The 22,844-nt window shown below is 35.3% G+C and overlaps 1 protein-coding gene and 1 pseudogene across 1 annotated transcript; both read right to left on the reverse strand.

Moving 5' to 3' along the window:
* Positions 1-1,602: 1,602 nt before the first annotated feature.
* Positions 1,603-12,820, reverse strand: LOC120167072 (annotated as a pseudogene).
* A 732-nt stretch (positions 12,821-13,552) lies between these two features.
* Positions 13,553-14,872, reverse strand: LOC120167112 (protein FRIGIDA-like). Its single transcript, XM_039176220.1, has 2 exons — positions 14,162-14,872; positions 13,553-14,062 (listed from the first exon to the last, which is right to left on the reverse strand). The coding sequence occupies exons 1-2, from the start codon at positions 14,291-14,293 to the stop codon at positions 13,820-13,822; spliced, it is 375 nt and encodes a 124-aa protein (XP_039032151.1). The 5' UTR covers positions 14,294-14,872; the 3' UTR covers positions 13,553-13,819.
* Between the last annotated feature and the right edge of the window lie 7,972 nt (positions 14,873-22,844).

The following is a 22,844-nucleotide window of genomic DNA, read 5'->3' on the forward strand; positions in this document are numbered from 1 at the left end:
ACAGTGTGGATATTAATTACATTTCTCCATTGAAAGCTCACCTGCTACAATCACACCATCGCAATCGATCCTATCATTTCTGACAAACATATTTAAATCCCATGTCCCATTCTTCCACCGTTCGTCCTCAAATTTCCTAGCCGGAGAAGATTCAGTCTCGGTCGTTATCTTCGGAACCGTTGGCATATTCATTTGTGAGGATGGTTTCACTTTTTCATCCATTTTAAATCCTTTTGGCCTTCAACATCTAGGTGACAACATTCATAACTTGCTGGCTTTGCCTGCGCATGTTGCTTCCTGGCGAAATGATATGAACTGCAGCCTGACAGCTCTTTGTAAGGAGGTGGATATGGCACTGGGAGACATTGTTGTTAAAAGGGAGCGTCGTTGTCGTTGATTTGTCAGGAGGCGGCCTAGGCAAAATGAACTTAAACCGATTGTTCCGATAGTTCTTCCAAAAGAAGAATTGCTGCCTATGTGCCACTTCCTATAAATTTTAGGTACAAAAATGAGAAGACATCCTAAAAGTGAACATGATTTCATATTGATGTAACATAATAATAAAGCCAAACCTTGTTGGCAGGATGTGCCATTGCATTTGGGAAATTCTCATTTTGAAGAAGTTCAAGGAAATACAGACAATGGGAATACCTGCAACCACATTTTTTTACTTAATTTCGTTTGTCACATAAAAATAATGGGTATGCTGATATTACACCTTGATATCGCATTCCTGGTTGCTGCAGCAAGCGTTGTCACTTTCTTTAGCGGAAGCCATTGAAACGTTAACTCGAATAAAAAATGGGATAAGAGGGGTTAATTCAAATTTCAAACTTTAGCTACGATTGATCAGTTGATCAGATACCATGGTTAAATCAAAGATTAGATTAGTGACTTCAAAATCCTATCCTAACGAGACAAGGTTTTTTATTCGAATATCACCCATTTAATTACAGGACAAACTATACATTTAGTACTTAAACTATAAATTTTAGTCTGTTTTAATACTTGAACTTTTAATTTTTTCAAAATCATACCTATTGTTTAATTTTTGTTTCATTTTAGTACCAATTGCTAAAAACTTAACACATTTATTACCTAAACTATCAATTTTGATATATTTTAGAATCTAAACTTTCAAAAAAATTTAAAACTTAACGTTAAATTTTGAACAATGATACTAAAATGAAATAAAAACTAAACTTTAAAAATAATTTTGATTTTTTTTTAAAGTTTAAGTACTAAAACGGATCAAAACTTATAATTTAAATACTAAACACGTAATTTACTCTTAATTATAATACACCAAAATAACAGTCTTATTTAAATATATACCAAACATAACACTTTCGGATTACGAGGCAAGAAAACTCGTTTGGACAAATGCGCCTTGTGTACGTGGCAAGGAGGCGTGTCCCGTGGGGATCGACTTGCGCTGAGGTGGCAGGACACATGGAAAGCGCGTCCTACAGGACAAACTTTCCAAATTAAAACTATTTCTAATTTTAGGGTTTTTTAAAGGGTTTAAGGTTATAAACCCTAACCTTAAGAAGTAATCCTGTCATACTCCAGCAAGCTCACAATTTTGATGGGGGTAAAAAGCCTGACGGCCTTCAGCAAGCTAATTGCAGTTGGACTTTCTACGTTCGTGTTACATAGCGACGACACAATCATCATAAACCATTAGTAATGGCCTTCCCAGAATCTGCTACTTTTGACAACGCGAGATCCATCCTAATATGGCTTGTATCTTGTTGGCCTCCTGAACCTTGGAACCCTCCTGAAAATCATTTGATAACGAGCTTATCAAGAGGGAAAAAAATCACGTTCGATTCGTTAAAGTCTCAACAGATAATAAAATCAGATAAAAGATTATAAAGTAGTTGACACCATGCAGCTAATGCAGATAGAAAAAAAAGGCTTAAACCCTGTAGGCATAGCAGAGATCATATTAGGGAAGCCGAATGAAACAGATAGCATTGCAGAAAAACCAAATCCTTTCACTTCCATGCATCTAAAGCGGATGAAACAGATAGCATTACAGAAAATCCAATGCCGGCCCCAAAGAAAGCCAGAGAAACCAAATGTCATGTTATCGTTTTTACTAATGCAACAACCAAAGAACGAAAACATGTTTTCATGCTTACCTATAGCTATATGGAGGATAGAAAACAGGACCCTGCATAAAAGGCCTTCGGGAGAGGAAGTATGGGTTGGCTTGCCTTCCTCGGTACTGTTTCATTCCAGGAACATTTGTTCGTTTTGTAGAGACCTGTGAGTAAGCCAAACACGCTTTTTATCATCATGCGGATCACATTAATGAAGTAATAATCCACAAACAAAACAAGTATATAAACCTTCAATTGACGACCATGCAATTCCGATTCATTTAAAAGCAGGGCATTTTGAGCAGCATCAGTTTCAACAAATTCAACGTAGGCAAATCTTTTAGGTTGACCAAACTTGTCTGTCAAAATTGTCACTCTGTTGGCCGTTCCGCAGGATTGGAAATGCTTTTGAACTTCCTCGGGTGTACATGTGTAGTCTACCTGTTTTTACAAAGATATAAAAGGAAACAAAGGATTGGCCCACATTGAGTTCCACTACATTACATCGAGACCATTTTAATTGTACACCTCAACAATCTAGAAGTTACCTAAAGAAACCGGACAAAATGAAACAACATAACAAAGAGTGTTTCCTCATAATTTCTTATGGGTCAAGCTTAAATAACAACCAACATGTCATTTATTGTCCATGAATATTGAGTATTGCAGAAAACAAAGCTTGAATCAAACAGAATATCAGAAGTATTTTCATTAAACTTGAATTATACATCACCTAAGCTAATTACTTATAGTAAATTTATAACAAACTTTAACAAACCAACAACTTCTAGAATAGTTTCCTAACAGACTTGACAGGTATGCAAGCTATATCCATCAGCTACAATCCTGCTCCCATGTATGACATGCATGGCATTACACAAGCACACTCTTCATTCACGTGAGCTTACATCATTCACTCAACATTCTCCCTACTTTCTCAACCTTCTTGATGAAAAGATGAACACTCGAATCGAAAGTGCGATACATCCTTCTGTTCAACTTGAATCGGAAGTGCTGATGTTTCCTTCCGTTCGACTTGAATCGGAAGTGTCGATGCTTCCCTCCGTTCAACTTGAATCGGAAGTGCCGATGCTTCCCTCCGTTCGACTTGAATCGGAAGTGCCGATGCTTCCTTCCGTTCGACTTGAATCGGAAGTACGATGCATTCTTTCGTTCTTCTTATTCACCTTCATTTCTTCCTTCTTCATCCTCTTATACAAGATTCCTTGACATTTTTTTTAAAGGACTATATTATCATACTTATTACAAATTTGTTTCCAATGACAACAAGAAATTAAACTCCCGGCAAACTCTAAATGTAAACAAACTACTCAAAAAACTCTTAACATTTGACCATACCATTAGCTTTCAAAATGTGATCCTGCTCCATGTTTAACGTGTAAAGGTGTAACGTCTTAACCCCATTAGCTAAAATTTTTCCGCACATTTCTATTCCAAGGTGAATCCCATAGGCTTTGATAGCTTCATCGTTATCCTTGATAGGCTCTAAGGCAACAGTAATCTCATCATAAAACAGTTGAGTAACAATCAGATCAGCTCATGCATCAACCTTTCTCTTCAAGTAAACAAGATCGTTCTGATGAGCTTTTGGTGTTGCTACACCGTTAACTCTTATAGCATAGGGATGAGCCTCTGGATAACCGAAAACGTTATGCCAAAGTAGTCACTATATTTAGCTCTAATATGTTTAACCAGATCAAGGGCACAAGCGAAACTGCCTTCGACCTGGACAAACTTGTCCTGGCCATGAGGAGGAGACTGGGTTTCCTCTGGCGCAGGAGATGCCATTGGCGATCTTCGAGATCTTCTCCTTTGCATTTTCGTTCGCCACAACTCCATACAGCGGAATAAAAAACAAAGTCAGGACCGTTTGGCGAATGATACCATGTTGAGTATTGCAGAAAACAAAGCTTGAATCAAACAGAATATCAGAAGTATTTTCATTAAGCTTGATTTATACATCACCTAAGCTAATTACTTATAGTAAATTCATAACAAACTTGAACAAACTAACAACTTCTAGAATAGTTTCCTAACAGACTTGACAGGCATGCAAGCTATATCCATCAGCTACAATCCTGCTCCCATGTATGACATGCATGGCATTACACAACCACACTCTTCATTCACGTGAGCTTACATCATTCACTCAACAATGAAGATGCACGTAACAACTATATAATTAAGACTAGCATAGAACTATCATATAAGGATGTGTGTCTGACATGAGTATGATTAGATTCTTCTAGGTTTTCATGTATTTGGAGGACCCTTGGAGGTCATATATTCACGTGTCGGCAGCTTATTAGATACAGGTACTTCACAAAAAATGAAGAGTCGAAAAAGTATAGCATAAAAAGGTATTTTCAAGCCACTCAATATGCACAAGCATAAATCAGAATTAGGTTGCAAGGATCAAACTGGTAAAACTCTTCTTATCATATACATAATAAAGAGTGTATTTCCACATAATAATTGATAAGTTCTTATGGGTTAAGCTTGTTTAAAATATGTCATTTATTGTCCATGAGGATGCTCATAACAACAATGTGATTGAGACTCGCATGCGACTATTAGATAAGGATATGTGTTTGACATGGGTATGATTAGTTTTTTTCTTCTAGGTTTTCCATGTATTTGGAGGATCCTTAGAAGCCATATCCCCATATCCATGAGCAGGGTTTCAAATCGCAGTCGCGATCGCGTTTTCGGTTATTTTGGATTTACCGTGATTACGGCCGTCGCGGGCGCTATTGCGGCCGTCGTGGGTAACTCGGAAGGCGACGAAACCGCTATATCGCGGTCGCGGACCGTTTTTTAAAACCATGTCCATGAGTAGGCCACTCAGACACAAGTATTTCAAAACAAATGAAGAGTCAAAGAAGTATAGCATAAAAAGGCATTTTCAAGCCACTCAATATGCACAAGCATATCAGATTTAGGTTGAAAGGCACAAATTGGTAGAACTCTTAGTATCATCTAGATATAAACTCGACTATACACAATGTAAGCATCAATCTAGCCAAATAAACATATAAAGAACGTTAATAAAGGGCATTGGAAAGGGTTGATAAACCTCACATTACCCAACATAAATCGAGCGGGAATCAGCTTCCTCCTTTTCGGCTTGGGTTGCAGAAGTACTTGTTGAATCTTCATATCCATCCAGGAAGAGAAAGTAAAACCAAATCAGCTTCCCAGAAATATGATTCACAAAAAATATTCCATAATTGGTAAATGAATATTCAAATCGATAATAAAGTAAGGGTAAGTTTGTTTTACTGAAAACTTTTTATGAAAAATATTTTTTTGTAAAATGAATTATATTTTCTGAAAAATATTTTCTAGAAAACATTTTACTATGTTTGGAAAATGTTTTTTAAATTTTTTCCCACTAGTTGATGATTTTTTTTAAAATTATTTATTATAAATATTAAATACAATAAATAATAATATTATTTATCATAAAACATAATATTATTATTTTTAAAATATTAAAATAATTTATTTATTATTAAAATATTATTTTTATTTATTAATAAAAATATTAATATTGATATAATTTATTGAAATAAAAATAGTATAAATTATATTAATTATTTATTAAAGTAATAGTGTTATATTATATTTTAAAAATATTAATTAGTATATTTTATATATCTTTATTAAAATATTATTATATTATTATATTAATATTAAATATATAAATAATATTATTAATTATTAATAATTTATTATATATTATTAAAATAAAAATATTATATCTTATATTATTATAATATAATTGATTATTTTATTATAATATTAAAAATATAATATTATATTATTAGAAATATTAATAAATATATTTTAAATATTTTAGTAATTAATATTTTGTTTAAAATGATATTAAAATATTTTATTAATATTAAATTCATAAAATAAAATTATTTTGAGTATTTATTATTTGAAGTGAAAAGTTCGGAAAATGACTTATAGAAAATCATACCGTAAGTCATTTTCCAGAAAACATAAAGGAAATTCTGTTGACCAAGAAAATATTTTACGTTAACCAACCAGTTTTCCTCCAACCATACACTAGAAAATGAAGAAAACATTTTCCGAAAAACGTTTTACGTGAAACAAACGGATCCTAAATTCAATTTCTTTTCCAAAAAAGTTTCTTTCTTAATTTAAAATAATTAAATCCAAATTGAAATCAAAATTGTCCAAATAAAAAAAATAGCCAAACAAAAACTCCGATCAAATACAAATAATTAAAAAAAAACCTTGGATGGTGCCCATATCCTTCCTGACTTTAGCTTGCATTTCACGTAAAGCTCCAACCTCACCCTCAATCACCTTTTTGGTTCAGGTAATCTGAGATTACAGGGGAATGAAATTTCATTCTCCTGTTTGGTTGGCCAATATTCTCAACCTCCGATAATCTTTTATTACCAACAGTAGTATTTTGGAGGTATACTAACGAAAATGTGATTACCTTCTTTCTTTAGGTATTATTGGATTACCGGCGTTTTGGACTAAAATATCCTTAAATATTTTTCTTCAAAAATATCATTTTTCTGTCGTTGAATAATAAAAATTCTACGAATGTTAAATTACAAATTTATCCTTAAACTATTTTAGATTTACAAAAAAATCTATAATTAAAATTTTATATGAAGTTCATGGGTTAAAATAAAATTTTACCCTTTCATTAAACATATTTATCTTTTCAATTTTGTAAAAAAAAATTATATAAATTTTATGAATTTAATTTTTTTAAAAAAATATAAATTAATTATAGTAATATTATAGTAGAATTCAACTTGTTTAAAAAATAAATATATAATAAGGACAATTTGGTAAAATATACATTCTAATAATCTTTTATTCCTTTAACCAAACATTGTAATTTTACATTCCTACTAAACTGTTAGAAGTTAAGTTTGTTATTTTCTGTTTTAATTGTAACTAATTGTCAGTTAGTTAGATTAAAAATGTATATATACTTTAATTATATTCATTCTAATACATGAGAGGTATTATCTAATTCTAGTATTTTCCAATTTCAACATGGTATCAGTTTCCAGGTTGTTCCTTCCAGGGTTCTCTGCTTGGCCCATTCCTCACTAAAACATTCTGGCCCGTCTCCCTTCAGCAGCAACCTCATTTCCATTCCAACAGCATTATCCTCTCGTTTCTTTCCCCAAATTATTTTTTCTTAAGGTTTATGTCGATCAAGTCGATCCAAATCACCCACTCTTCTTGCATCCTTTTGATACACCTGGTGTTCAATTGGTGTCCCTTCAACTCACTGGCGTTGAAAACTATAGTCTCTGGAGCCGTTCCATGCGTATCGCTCTTCTGGCCAAGAACAAGCTTGGCTTTATCAATGGAAGTTGTTGACGAGATGATTATGATGATTTGATGCAGTCTCAATGGGAGCGTTGCAACGCTCTTGTACTCTCATGGATCATAAATTCTATTAGCCACGATCTTTCTGCTGGCATCATTTTTGCCTCGACCGTAGAATCTGTTTGGAATGACCTTAAGGAGCGCTTTGATAAGATCGATGGTTCTAGAGTTTTTTAGTTACATCGATCGATTGCTACCCTCGTTCAAGGTGACTCGTCTGTATCCGTTTACTTCACTCGTCTCAAGCTCTTTTGGGATGAGTACACTGCTCTTGTCCCCTTCACTTCTTGCTATTGTGACGCTGCACAACAAAATTCAGCGCACATGGCTCAACGTCTTTTTCAATCTCTGATGGGCCTCAATAAAACCTACTATGCAATTCGGAGTCAGATCCTTATCATGAAGCCCCTTCCTACCGTCAATCAGGCGTGTTCCATGATAACTCAGAAGGAATTACACTGAATCCAGTTGTCTGCTACATCTCTTGAAGCTTCTGTTATGTTCACGACCAGCTCCAAAGGGAATGAACGTAGGCATTTCAATGGGACCTGTGAATACTGTAAGGTCAAGGGACACAACCGTGATCGGTGTTATCACCTCATTGGTTTTCCACCAGACTTTAAGTTCAACAGAAAGAAGCCTCCTCCAGTTTCCATGACAGCTAATTCATAAACACTGTGGATGGAGATACTGAGAATGCTTTGACGGTTTTCTCTCCTGTCTCGGTTGTTCCGACCTTTACTTCTGAGCAATACAATCAGATATTGCATCTGTTGAATAAAAGCTCAACCATAGATTCCAGTGTGAATCTTGTAGGTACTGCTGCTCGTAATTTACATGCTTCCAATAATGCTTGTGTTCGTTGGATAGTTGATACTGGTGCTACTGACCACATTTTGTCTGATTTCAAGGGTTTGCAATTTCCCATTTTATGTTCTGCCCATCGTTATGTTCATCTTCCTAATGGTCAAACTGAACTTGTGTCTCATATAGGATCTCATAGGTTAACATCTGATCTGGTTTTGTCTAATGTTTTGTTTGTTCCCAATTTTGCTCACAATTTACTTTCTGTTTCTCGGCTTGTCAAAGATCATGCCTATATTTCTTTCATTTCATCCTGACATTTGTATCTTGCAGGATCCTTACAGTGGCATGATCAAGGGGATTGGTAGAAGGCTTAATGGCCTTTATATTTTTAGTCTACTAAAGGAGCTACTGGTTTGACTTCTAATTCTTTGATTGGTTCTGGGGTTAATTCTTGTGTTCATCATGGACCTGTTGGTTCTGATTTCAATAAAACTAGTCTTTGTCATGCTAGATTTGGGCATGCTTCTGCTTCTGTTATGAAAAAATTATCCTATTATGTTTCTGATAAATTTGATTTAAAGTCTATTCATACTTGTAGTGTGTGTCCTTTAGCAAAAAAGACCAGATTACCATTTCCTCTCAGTACTACTAGGTCAATAAAACCTTTTAAATTAATTCATATAGATTTATGGGGTCCTTATAGGATATCTACTCATAGTGGTCATAGGTATTTCTTGACTATTGTTGATGATTGCACTAGAATGACTTGGGTTTATCTCTTAAGGTTTAAAAACGATGTTATTTTGTTTGTCAAACAGTTTCTCTCATTTACCTCCACTCAATTTGCTTCTGTTACTAAAATAGTTAGAAGTGACAATGGTACAGAATTTTTCAATTCTTATTGTTCTCTTTTTTTCTCTTCTCTTGGTATTTTACATCAAAGTTCTTGTGTTCAAACCCCACAACAAAATGGAGTTGCCGAAAGAAAACATAGACATCTTTTAGAAGTGGCTAGGGATTTACGTTTTCATTTAAAAGTGCCTATTAAATTCTGGGGTGAATGTGTGTTGACAACTTGTTTCCTTATAAACAGACTTCCTTCTTCTGTTTTGCAATGAAAAACACCTTATGAAATTCTTTATCACAAACCTCCTGATATGTCTATTCTGAAAGTTTTTGGTTGTTTATGTTATGCCACTGTTCCTAAACAAACTGATAAGTTTGCTCCTAGAGCTTTACCTTCTGTTTTCATGGGATATTCTAACACTCAAAAGGGCTATCTCTTGTTTGATCTTACCTCTAAGAAATTTTTTGTCAATAGGGATGTTATTTTTCATGAACAGGTATTTCCTTTTCACTTTCCTGTTCAGAGTGATTCTTTCTTTTCTTCTACTCCTTTTGTTCCTGATTCTGAATTTTTAGACCTTTCTTTTGGGCAACAACTTATTCCTACTATTTCTCCTTCCAGTTCTAAATCTAGGCAATTATCACAACAGCTAGAAACTCCTATAGGTCCAGTAGCTCCAGTCTTGGTTAGGAAATCTACTAGGGTTCCTAAACAACCTCAATGGTTGACTGATTTTATTTGTAATTCTGTTTCTACTTCCAATTATCCCATTTCAGATTTTATTTCCTATAAGCATCTTCCATTTGGTACATAATCTTTTGTTTCTTCTATTTCACAATCGGTTGAACCTACATCCTATAATGAGGAAATTCAACATCCAGAATGGGTACAGGCTATGAAAGATGAAATTCTTGCCCTTGAAATAAATAAAACTTGGTCAGTTGTATCCTTGCCTTATGGAAAAGTTCCTATTGGTTGCAAATGAGTTTATAGGATTAAATACAATGCTCCTGGTACTATAGAAAGATTTAAGGCCCGATTGGTGGCCAAAGGCTATAGTCAGAAAGAGGGTGTAGATTACGTGGATACCTTCTCACCAGCGGTTAAATTGGTCACTGCTCGTTTTTTCCTTGCCATTACTTCTATATTTGATTGGCCTATGTTTCAGCTTGATGTGTATAATGCTTTTTTGCAAGGAGATTTGTCTGAGGAAGTGTATATGGAACTTCTTCCTGGTTTTTGCAGTCAGGGGGAGAATATGGTATGTAGACTACAAAAATCCCTTTATGGTTTGAAACAAGCATCTAGGCAGTGGAATTTGAAGTTAATTGAGGCTCTTTTAGGGGTTGGTTATGAACAAATTACGTTTGATTATTCTTTGTTCACAATGAGAAAGGATAAGAAGATTGTAGTTTTGTTGATTTATGTTGATGATTTGTTGATCACTAGCAATGATAATTGTTTGATTGATGATTTGAAGAATCTTTTGAACAAGAAGTTTAAAATGAAAGATCTTGGTGAACTGAAGTATTTTTTGATTATGAGATCAAAAGAAGGGATTTTAGTTAATCAGCGCAAATATGCTCTTGAGTTGATTGAGGAAATAGGAGTGAGTGGTTCAAAACCAGCAAAAACACCCCTTGAACAGAACATTAGGCTTACTACTACATAATATGATAAGCTATGCACAATAGGGAATAAAGAAGTTGATGAATTTTTAGCTGATAAGAGTGTTTATCAGAGGCTTTTTGGAAGACTCATATAACTCACACATACCAGACCTGATATAACCTTTACTGTACATCACTTGAGCCAATTTATGCAACAGCCTAAGGAATCTCATTTGCTTTATGCTTTGAGAATAGTGAGGTACATTAAAAAGAATCCAGGTCAAGGGATATTGATGGGTATGAACAACAGTAGTGAACTTGAAGCATACTGTGATTCAGATTGGGCTGCGTGTCCTATCACAAGAAGGTCTGTCTATGGTTTTTGCATCAAGTTTGGAAATTCACTGATTTCATGGAAATCTAATAAGCAAAATATCATAGCCAGATCATCTACTGAAGCAGAATATAGAAGCATGGCTGTTACATCAGCAGAATTGAATTGGTTAAATGGTTTAGCCAATGAGCTTGGGTTGGAAAGAAAATATCCGATCAAGCTATATTGTGATAACAAGGCTGCTCTTCAGATTACACAAATCCAGTTTATCATGAGCGCACAAAGCATATAGAGATTAACTGTCACTTTGTAAGAGAGAAAATACAAGAAGGGCTTATCAAGATAGAATTTGTGTCTTCTTCAGAGCAATTAGCAGATATATTTACTAAAGCTCTAGGTGTACAACAACATGAATATCTTGTATCTAATTTGGGTGTAAAAGATATATTCTACCCACCAACTTGAGGGGGAGTGTTAGAAGTTAAGTTTGATATTTTCTGTTTTAATTATAACTAATTGTCAGTTAGTTAGTTAGATTAAAATTGTATATATAGTTGTATTATATTCATTCTAATACATGAGAGATATTATCCAATTCTAGTATTTTCCAATTTCAACATAAACCAACCAAACACAAAATACAACATTCCAGTAATTTTATTCTCGCCGGTAATCATATTCCCACTGATAATCTTATATTCCGTGAACCAAACGCACCGTAAGAGGGTTGGTTAAGGTAATCTGAGATTACCGAGGAAATGAAATCTTATTCCCATGTTTGGTTGACCAACATTCCCAGCCCTCGATAATCTTTTATTACCAACAGTAGTATTTTGGGGGTATATTAATGGGAATGTAATTACCCTATTCTCTTCGGTATTATTGGATTACCGACGTTTTGGGCTAAAATGATCTTAAATTTTTTTCTTCAAAAATATCTTTATTCTGTCGATGAATAATAAAAATTCTACAAATGTTAAATTATAAATTTATCCTTAAACTATTTTAGATTTACAAAAAAATCTATAATTAAAAATTTATATGAAATTCAGTGGTTAAAATAAAATTTTACCATTTCATTAAACCTATTTATCTTTTTAATTTTCTAAAAAAAATTATATAAATTTTATGAATTTAAACTTTTTTAAAAAAATATATAAATTAATTATAATAAAATTCAACTTGTTAAAAAATAAATATATAATAAGAATAGTTTGGTAAAATATATATATTCTAATAATCTTTTATTTCTTTAATCAAACACTGTAATGTTATATTCCTGCTAAACCAATCAAACACAAAATAAAATATTCTCAATAATCTTATTCTCACCGATAATTCTATTCTCACTAATAATCTTATGTTCCGTAAACTAAACGCACAATCTCTTTTTTCACGTCCTCCAAATCCTTTCAATTTGGATTGAATAAAGATGAGGACAACCTTGGAGTTGGAATTAGGATCACGTTGAAGATCACGGTCATTGCCTCGGTAATCTTCGGTTCCACCAGACATATCCACGCCGGCGTCCATCTCTCCTTCCTCATCGGGAATCTCCCCCCATACACCTCGTGTTCTTGCTCTTCGTGTTGCTCCATTACCTATCTCTCTCTATTGAGAGCTGAGAGTGGAACTTATCAAATTAGGGTTTTAAATAGAATTAAACGGAACGAAAGAAAACAATGGTGAGGCTGAGATTCGGCGGCCCCTGCCTTCGATCATATTATTTTCTGACTTCCATGGATGATTATGAGATGATATTGGCGGAAGAAGGTTAAATTTGGTATTTACTACAAAACCTTGAGGGTACTTCTGACTTTTCGTGTTCTGCTCAAAAAGAGGCCTGAACACTATATTCAGGTCTAGGTCAGCATTATCTCCTAACCTTTTTTTAGGAAAATAATGAAAAAAAAATATTTCACCTTTTTTTTACAATGACAATTGAATTTTTATTAACCATAGAAGAATTACAATGCATTAAAATATAGAAAAAAAATTAGAGATTAGAGTCAGTATATATTTATATAAAAATTAAAATTAAAGATAAGAAGAAAATTAAAATCTTTTAATGAAAATTACAACCAATATTAAAACCTATACGTGACCATCGACTAACCAATCAAATATATACGTCATATTGGTTTTTGTGCGAAAATCAAAATGACCGTAGAGGTATGCGAAAAATGTACAAACAATCATGAGGACAGTGCAACAAGAACAGAAAAAATTATGTCACAAGGACGTAGAATTCTATTCAAAATTAAAAAGATTCAAAAAAAAAAAGTATAAATATAATATAAAATACATTATTGATAATTATAAAATTTTAAAAATATATTTTTAAATGTAATATAAGATTTTTGCTAGTTCAAATTCGAGTTTGAGTTCGAGTTTGAATCGAGCCCGAGTCTCGAGCTTCAATCGAGTTCCTGAATTTTTTTTGAGTTTGAGCCTTTTCGAGTTCGAGTCAAGTTTCAATATTATATTTCAAGTTCGAGCTGAGCTTGATAATGTTTAGCTCACGAGTTTTGGAGTCGAGCTTAATTTTAAATTTTTCGAGTTTGAGTCGAGCTCAGCAATACTCGAGTTCGACTCGGCTCGTTATACCATTGCCTTCGGTCATAATAACAGCCGGTTGCACATGCAACTGATTTACATGAGATTTTGGTGAAGGGGACCCTTTGGTTTCAATCCGTTAACGCTTCATTTCTTCGCTCCTAACCGTACTTGATAATCCCATTCCATCTAGTTTTCTCTTCGGCTTCTCGTTTTTCTTCGCAATCGTCTTATCTAGCTCAGCAGCAATTTCTTCTTCCAACTTCACTATCTTCTCTTTGACAAGGTATGAACCAAGAAGGTCCGTTGGATCAATACCACGATCTTCAAAATAATGGACTATCGATTTTAGAATACCTAATAGCTTTTCATTACCCTTTCTCTGCAAAAGGCCATAACACAATAAATACAACGTTGAAGGATGAGAAAACAGGTAAGATCGTTTATGTGACAACTGACAAGAGATTAAAAGGGATCATACCAGCAACTCGGATGAGTTATGTGCTTCCCGTTTTTCCTTCTTGAATGCTTCAATAGGATCTTGCAAGAATGAAGTCAAAATTGTCTTGGGGGAGAATTTATCCTCAAGCCCAAAGATTAGAATGCATTCCATTCTCCACCATACTATCTATGATATCTGTAGCAGACAAAAGTGTCTTACATTAGTCTCAAGAATTACAACAATGAAGACCCTCTACCCATAATAAAATATTAATGTAAGTCAGATGCAAGCATATTTGGTACTTCAATAAAAGATATGTGATTTCTGTGGAATTTTTTTTTGTTATGTACGCTTACAGAGGCGAGGCAGAAACAACCTTTTTGAAGGGTTTATTACAGACTTTGTGTCTCTTTTTTCTAATTTCCTAAAGACTATAATGCAGCTACCTACTAGAAACTGCTATTAGGTACACAAGCATGTGCCTCCCTCGATCTCATGGAACTCTCCTAAAGTCAAGGAGATCGGAATAAGAAAGACGATAATACTTATCTCCAGGAAGCAAGCAATATAGCAAATTCGAAGGGTAACTCAGAGCCGGTAAACAGACAAAAACAGGTTCTATAGAACACCAGGAAAGGCTATGCTTCATCTCTAATGCATTCTACTTTTGCGGCGAGATGCATGGCTGTAAGGTTACATGGTAAGTGAACGACCCAAATTGATTTCCCAATCTGTAGTTACAACTTACAACTTACAATGGCAGCAATATAATTCTTAATTCATTTGTTGAGCTTATAAAATTAATAGCGTTATGATCTTTCCTAAACTGAACTTAACCAAAAAGAAAACGACTGTATTTATTATGAAAAGGATAGTTAGCATTTAAAACTAGGATACGGAATTTCGAGGAAGAATAAAAATTACGGGAACTTCAAATTCCCTGACCCTTTAGTCCCGGAAATCAATTTGCGGGCATCTAGACTAGTAGTGTAAAGGAGACACTTGTGCTCGTAATCTATTCAAGTTCGACTTGAAAAAAAAAAACTTGAATCTGATTCGGTCATTCTCAAGCCATGCTAGAGCGCTATGAAGCGAGCCGAGTTCAGGCATCTTAATAATAGATTCTAATATTGTTATATATCCAGAGATATTCCTCCGGAGTTTCAGAACCTCGTCTATTGGAACTATTGAAGCTTCCGAAGGAATTTCTCCACTAATTGAGGCCCCTGGAGATTCTTATCCTCTGGTTGGCTACAATCCTTTGATAGGACTATTGGCAGGCCAATGACATCCGCTAGGGCAAAATCTCAGTGTCATGCTTTCTTGTTGGAAGTCAAACTCTTCTGGAATTATGTGGAGCAAATTAAAGATGGAAGGCAACGTGGCAATGTGGAAAACAAATCAAAGTGTCGGCAGCAACAAATTTGGCAGTATCACATGCAAAGTTTTTTCAAAGATAGACGTGGCAGCAATTAAAAGAAAATGGACATAGAATTTTATCACGGCAAGGAAACTTATCAACGTGTACGGTAGTAGCAAATTGAGTTGGCAACCGATTACAAAATACGTAATCTAGAAGCAATTTCATGTCGGTTTATTACAACTATATATGTGTAATGTATGGAAGTTATATGCAATATATACAAGTGAAGAAAAGAGTGAGAAGTGAGGAAAAGAAAATCTACGAGTGAGAGAAAGTTAGAGAGAAAAAAGAGAGAGCGCTTAGCAAAGCTATTGGTGAGTTTGTAAACTAGTCATAGTTAGTATTACAGTATTGTAATATTGAGGTAGTGTCGTTATAAAATATTTTGTTTCGTATAAATAAAAGTCTGAGTTATAAAATACCGAGAGAGAGCTCATCTACACTTCCAACAAGTGACCTCAGAACTTGGTTCGAGTTCAACGTGGTGGAGAAGATGGCCAACATGATTCAACCACAAATCTCGAGATTGACAAAGACGAATTACGAAAATTGTAGCATTCAAATGAAGGCGTTACTAGGCTCCCAAGATTGTTGGGATATCATCGAGGATGGTTACACCGAACCTAAAAATGCAGCAGCAGAAGCAGCCCTGGCCAATGAAGAAAAGAAGATATTGAAGGAATCTCGGAAAAAAGATAAAAGAGCGTTCTTTATTTTTCAAGGAGTAGACAAATCTACCTTTGAAAAAATTTCTGATGCGAAGAATCTATACAAGGTCGAAAAAGAAAAAAATGTACGCTTACAAACTCTTCGAGCTGAGTTTGAGATGTTAAAAATAAAAATACAGAAACCATCGATGATTATATTAGTCGTGTGAAAGCAGTTGTAAATGAAATGAAAATAAATGGTGAATCACTCGACGATGTTAGAGTGATGGAAAAACTTTTGTGGTCATTAACAAAAAAATTCGATTACGTGGTTGTGGCAATCGAAGAATCAAAATATTTATCTCAAATTTCGATTGATGAGCTTGTGGTTTCACTTCAAGCCCATGAGCAGAAAATGAAACAAAATGAAGATTCAGAAAATCTAGAGCAAGCTCTACAAAGCAAGATGAATGTCAACGAAGGAGAAGCTAGCAGCAGCTACACACGAGGACGAGAAAATCGTGGAGGTTATCGTGGTAGACACAGAGGAGGACGAGGAACTCGTGGACGTGGTGGTCGATCATATGACCCCGATCAAATGAGTGAAAATATTCCAACATCAGGTCATGGACGAGGATTCAGAGGCCGAGGTAGGGACATATATCAACAAGGAAATAAATTCCAGGTACAATGTTATAATTGCAATAAGTATGGTCATTGTTGTTATGACTGTAGATTTGCTCCTAAACAAGAAGAAAGAAATAACGTAGCAGCAGCTGAAGAAGAAAAAATTGAAAAATCTCACGTTTTCCTAACTTATAAAGGAAATGAAGAATTCAAGAAAAATATTTGGTATATTGATAATTGTGCCAGCAACCATATGTGTGGTCAAAGGGATCTGTTTGTGAAATTAGATGAAACAGTCCATGGGCGAGTAACGTTCGGAGATAACTCGCACGCAGAAATAAAAGAAAAAGGCGAAGTCATAATTACTCAGAGAAATGAAGAAAAGAAATACATTTCAGATGTTTATTATGTACCTGCTTTGAAAAGTAATATCATCAGTATTTGTCAACTCCTGGAAAAAGGATATGAAGTGCAGATGAAGAATCGCTCGATTGCCATCAAAAATAAAGAAGGATAATTGATAGCCCAAGCTGCTATGACTCGAAATCGTCTCTTTACAATTGATATCGAGTCGGGAGAAGTCAAGTGCATGAAGACCGCGATCAAAGATGATTCATGACTGTGGCATATAAGATATGGACATCATGGATTTTCTGGTTTAAAGATGTTATAAAAAACAAACATGGTGAAAGGACTACCGGAGATCAACCCTCCAAATCAATTATGTGGGGCTTGCATCAAAGGAAAGCAACATAAACAAAGCTTTGAAGTTGGTAGATTCTGGCGTGCCTGAAGACCGCTGGAGATAGTACACACAGATATAGTCGGTCTTTTTGACATACCATCGCTTGGCGGTAACAGGTACTACCTAACTTTCAATGATGATTTTAGTAGAAAATGTTGGATTTATATCTTGAAAGAAAAGTCAGAAACGGTGGAAAAATTGAAATAATTTAAAGCAATGGCGAAAAAACAAAGCGGTCAATATTTGAAGATACTCAGATCAGATAGAGGAGGCGAATATACATCAAAGTTATTTGAAGAATTTTGCAAGGAACATGGCATCATCCATCAGCTGACATCCAGATACACGCCACAACAAAATGGAGTTGCAGAAAGAAAGAACCGTACAATCCTGGATATGGCGAGAAGCATGATAAAAGACAAGCAACTACCGAGAAATTTCTGGGCTGAAGCAGTTCGATGTGCAGTTTACCTATTGAACCGATGTCCAACAAAAAGCTTGAAGTATATGACGCCAAACGAAGCATGGAATGGACAGAAACCAGGAGTTGGACACCTCAAGATTTTTTGATGCATCGCATATGCCCACGTTCCTGAACAGACCAGAAAGAAGCTTGATGACAGAGAAGAAAAATGTATTTTCATTGGCTATGATAAAAGGAGAAAAGCTTACAGATTATATAATCCTCTTACAAAGAAGATAATAATTTCAAGAGATGTCGAGTTCGATGAAGCAGACTATTGGAGATGGAGCAAAGAGGAAAAGAAAGTTGAAGGACTATTTTTTAAAGATGACGATCTTATCAATCAAGCTGATGATCAAGGTCCTCAACAAAATGTACCATCGTCGTCAAGCAGCAGTAGCGATGCCAGTAACATAATAGAAGATCCTGAAGCACCTTCCACAGAACTTCGAAGATCCACAAGAGAGAGAACAATGCAGAAAGGTACAATGATTATAAACTAAATAATGTTTCACTTTTATGCTTACTTGTGAATAGTGATCCAATAACATACGAAGAAGCGGTTGAAGATGACAAATGGAGGAATACAATGGATGAAGAAATTGCATCAATAGAAAGAAATGATACATGGGAGCTAACAAGACAACCAGAAGTCCATAACCCAATTGGAGTAAAATGGGTTTACAAGATAAATACCAATAAAGAAGGAAAGGTCGAGAAGCACAAAGCGAGGCAAGTTGTCAAAGGCTATAAGCAAAGACAAGGAGTAGACTATGATGAAGTATTTGCTCCAGTAGCAAGGATCAAGACCATCAGACTTCTCACAGTAGTTGCAGCACAAAAAGGATGGAAAATTTACCAGATGGATGTGAAGTCAGCATTTCTAAATGGCTACCTAGAAGAAGAAGTTTATATTGAGCAACCACTTGAATACATTAAAAAAATACATGAAGATAAAATTTATCGATTGAAGAAAGCACTATATGGTCTGAAGCAAGCCCCTAGAGCATAGAACATGAGAATTGATGAATATTTCCAGAGAAATGGGTTCATGAAGAGTCCATACGAGCATGTTTTATACACAAAGAAAAATGAAGATGGTGATATCATGATCATGTGTTTATATGTGGACGACATGATTTTCACAGGAAATAATCCAGGTATGTTCAATGATTTTAAGAAAGCTATGACTAAAGAATTTGAAATGACAGATATTGGAGAAATGTCATACTTTCTTGGCGTTGAAGTGAAGCAAATGCAAGAAAGAATATTTATATCACAAAAGAAGTATGCAGAAGAAATTTTAAGAAAATTCTGAATGGAAAATTGCAAGCCGGTAGCCACTCCAGCAGAACCATGAGTCAAATTAAGTGTGAATTCAACAAGAGAGCAAGTGAATCCGACGTTGTTTAAAAGCATCGTTGGAAGTCTAAGGTATTTGACTATCACACGACCAAACATAACATACGTTGTGGGATTGGTAAGAAGATTCATGGAGAATTCGAAACAAGATCATTGGAGTGCAGCAAAAAGAATCCTCAGATATGTCAAAGGTACAACAGGTCATGGTTTGTTCTACACGCATTCAGAAAATTCGAAGCTGGTTGGTTATTCTGATAGTGATTATGGGGGAGACTTAGACGATCGGAAAAGCACAACTGGATATCTATTTCATATCGGATCTGCAGTATTTTCATGGTCATCAAAGAAGCAACAAACGGTAGCTCTTTCAACATGTGAAGCAGAATACATAGCCGCAGCAGTGTGCACTTGCCAAGCAATGTGGTTAAAGAATATTTTGAACGAGCTAAATTTGGCACAAGAAGAACCAATTACAATCTATGTCGACAACAAGTCTACAATTTCCCTAGCCAAGAATTCAGTCTCCCATAGCCGAGGCAAGCATATTGATATAAAGTATCACTTTATACTAGAGCAGGTGAAGAATAAAAATGTGGAGCTAATTTACTACATAACTGAAGATCAACTAGCAGATATTTTTAAAAAACCATTGAGATCAGATATATTCAACCGACTCAAAGAAAAGCTCGGAATGGAAAGTCGAGTTTGAGGGGGAGTATTGGAAGTCAAACTCTTTTGGAATTATGTGGAGCAAATTAAAGATGGAAGGCAACGTGGCAATGTGGAAAACAAATCAAAGTGTCGGCAGCAACAAATTTGGCAGTATCACATGCAAAGTTTTTTCAAAGATAGACGTGGCAGCAATTAAAAGAAAATGGGCATAGAATTTTATCACGGCAAGGAAGCTTATCAACGTGTATGGTAGTAGCAAATTGATTTGGCAACCGATTACATAATACGTAATCTAGAAGCAATTTCATGTTGGTTTATTACAACTATATATATGTAATGTATGGAAGTTATATGCAATATATACAAGTGAGGAAAAGAGTGAGAAGTGAGGAAAAGAAAATATACGAGTGAGAGAAAAAATTAGAGAGAAAAGAGAGAGAGCGCTTAGAAAAGCTATTGGTGAGTTTGTAAACTAGCCGTAGCTAGTATTATAGTATTGTAATATTGAGGTAATATTGAGGTAGTGTCGTTGTAAAATATTTTATTTCGTATGAATAAAAGTTCGAGTTATAAATTACCGAGAGCCCATTTACGCTTCCAACATTTCTTACGAATAACAATCATGACCCTATATAGACACCCGCATACACTAAGGTAAATAACTAAATATATAAACCCCATGCAAGACTTAGAGGAGGATCAAACCTTCTCAAACGTGCATCTTCTCTATTACTACATAAGAACAATTACACTTCATAATCATAATGACATTGATAGAATCCAAGACAATCATATATATATATATAAGGAAATTCATATAATGAATGGAACCGAGATGTAAATACCTGGTATTTTCCCAGAAAGCCAAGGAGAGGCCTTTCGCATCCGAGATGCCTCTGAGATCACTCAACTTAAACAATATCCCCAAATCATAACTGGAGAACACTTTGGGAATCCCAAAACAAGCAACGTAAAGCAGCAAGACCCTTGCATCAGCTGCACTGGCTTGGCACAAACCACCCTCGTTATTCAATCACTTTCGCCATGCAACAGCTCTATACTCCGCTTCTACCTTTACATTGGACTCGATTTCAATTCCACTTTCACAGCCCATCATCAGAAGGAAAGATCCCAACAGCAAAAGGTTAGCTTGCATTTCCTGACTCACGGACAAATCCTTGATATAAGCATTTTTTCGCGTTAAAAAAAAACTTCCCAACGCTATCTAAAACCAATTTGGCTGGTTTTGGGGCAAGCTGTAGAGCAGCAGGGACTTCTTCTCGAAGCATCGAGAGTTTTGATAAACGATTGACAATGTATCTATGGACCGGTTTGCCGTGCATACACCTGCAATGGTTTTGAATTTCGACACTCGATGATTTCAGAGGAGCTGCTCTTTTGGGTCTTTTTTTACCGTTTTAGCTTTAGTTTGCGTTGATCAAGCAAAAGAAAAAAAAAACATAGCTAGCCATTCAACTCCTTGCTTCCAAACAGATCAAGCGATGAAAGAGTCGAGCAAGGAGAAAAAGAGAAGAAATAGAGCCTCTTCTTCACCAAACTCACGAGCCAAAAAACACCTATGGGGTCGATCCACCTCCTATCTACAGCTGCCTTAAGTTCCTCCTGAAAAGAGGCTTCCTCCATCCAATACCTATCTTCCTCTCCCAGATCCAAAGACGTAGCCAATAGGTGAGCAACCTAATTAGCTTGACAGGCGGCTGCCATCGGACTATATTTGGCTGATCGGGACCTTGAATCCATTTGTTGGCAGAGCTAAACTCCATACAACGGGCTTGTATACAGGTAACAAAATCACTTACTCTAGTTTATTTACCTTTATGATAAAGCTGATTCCTGGCAAACCAAAGTCTCCAAATAATTACAAGTATTTTTGCATGATTTGTTGAGGGATAATTTGAAAACAACCAGTTAAGCCAGTATAAAATATTAAAATCCACCACCGCATGAGGTCATTTGTAATTCATTGCTCTCCAAACCTCTGTGCTAAAATACAGTCACAGATTATATGAATACCAGATTCAATTTCATTTGGGCAACAGAACAATAAGGAGAATGAGCAACACGTTTAGTGTGTAGATTTTGCATTGAGGGATTGAAATTATGGATGAACTTCCAAACCTGTAGTTTGATTTTTTGGTAACAAGTACAAGCCCAAAGCCTCTTAAGCACCTCACTTAACCATGGAGAAACAGAAATTGCACCCAAAAGCAAACGATGTAAATCCTTGTTTTCTCTCCACTCCAAACACGACATTCCGCTTGATTAAAATTTGACATGGGAATACCAAGAATCAAATTTGCCTTGTCTTCATTGAACACCTCCTGAACCAACTCAGTTTTCTAGTTATTAGTCTCTTCATCAATTAAATCATTCACACGATCAATCGAGTGAACCTGCTCAGTCTCCACCAGACGAGGAAGAGGTCGGTAACCAGAAGTCATTCCGGTTGAGATGGACTCACCTGTACTAACTTTCCATTGCAACTCCTTCTCAAGCAGCCCCTCGCGCTCCACACACTCCACCAAACATATGAAGGTGATGATCCATGTCTCGAATGTAGAAAATCACTCGAATGAAAGTATTTTGCTTTAAGCAGCCTCCCTACTAAACAGGAAGGATTAGTAAACGATCTCCACACCTGCTTAACAAGCAGGATAATATTAAACTTCAACAGATCACGAAATCCAAAGCCCCATTTTCTTTTAATTGACACAATGCATCTTGTCAGCATTATTTTTTTTATATTCCACCCACCCCACCAT

This window comes from Hibiscus syriacus, unplaced genomic scaffold, assembly GCF_006381635.1.
Source record: "Hibiscus syriacus cultivar Baekdansim isolate YM2019G1 unplaced genomic scaffold, ASM638163v2 tig00111662_pilon, whole genome shotgun sequence".
Lineage (NCBI taxonomy): Eukaryota > Viridiplantae > Streptophyta > Magnoliopsida > Malvales > Malvaceae > Hibiscus > Hibiscus syriacus.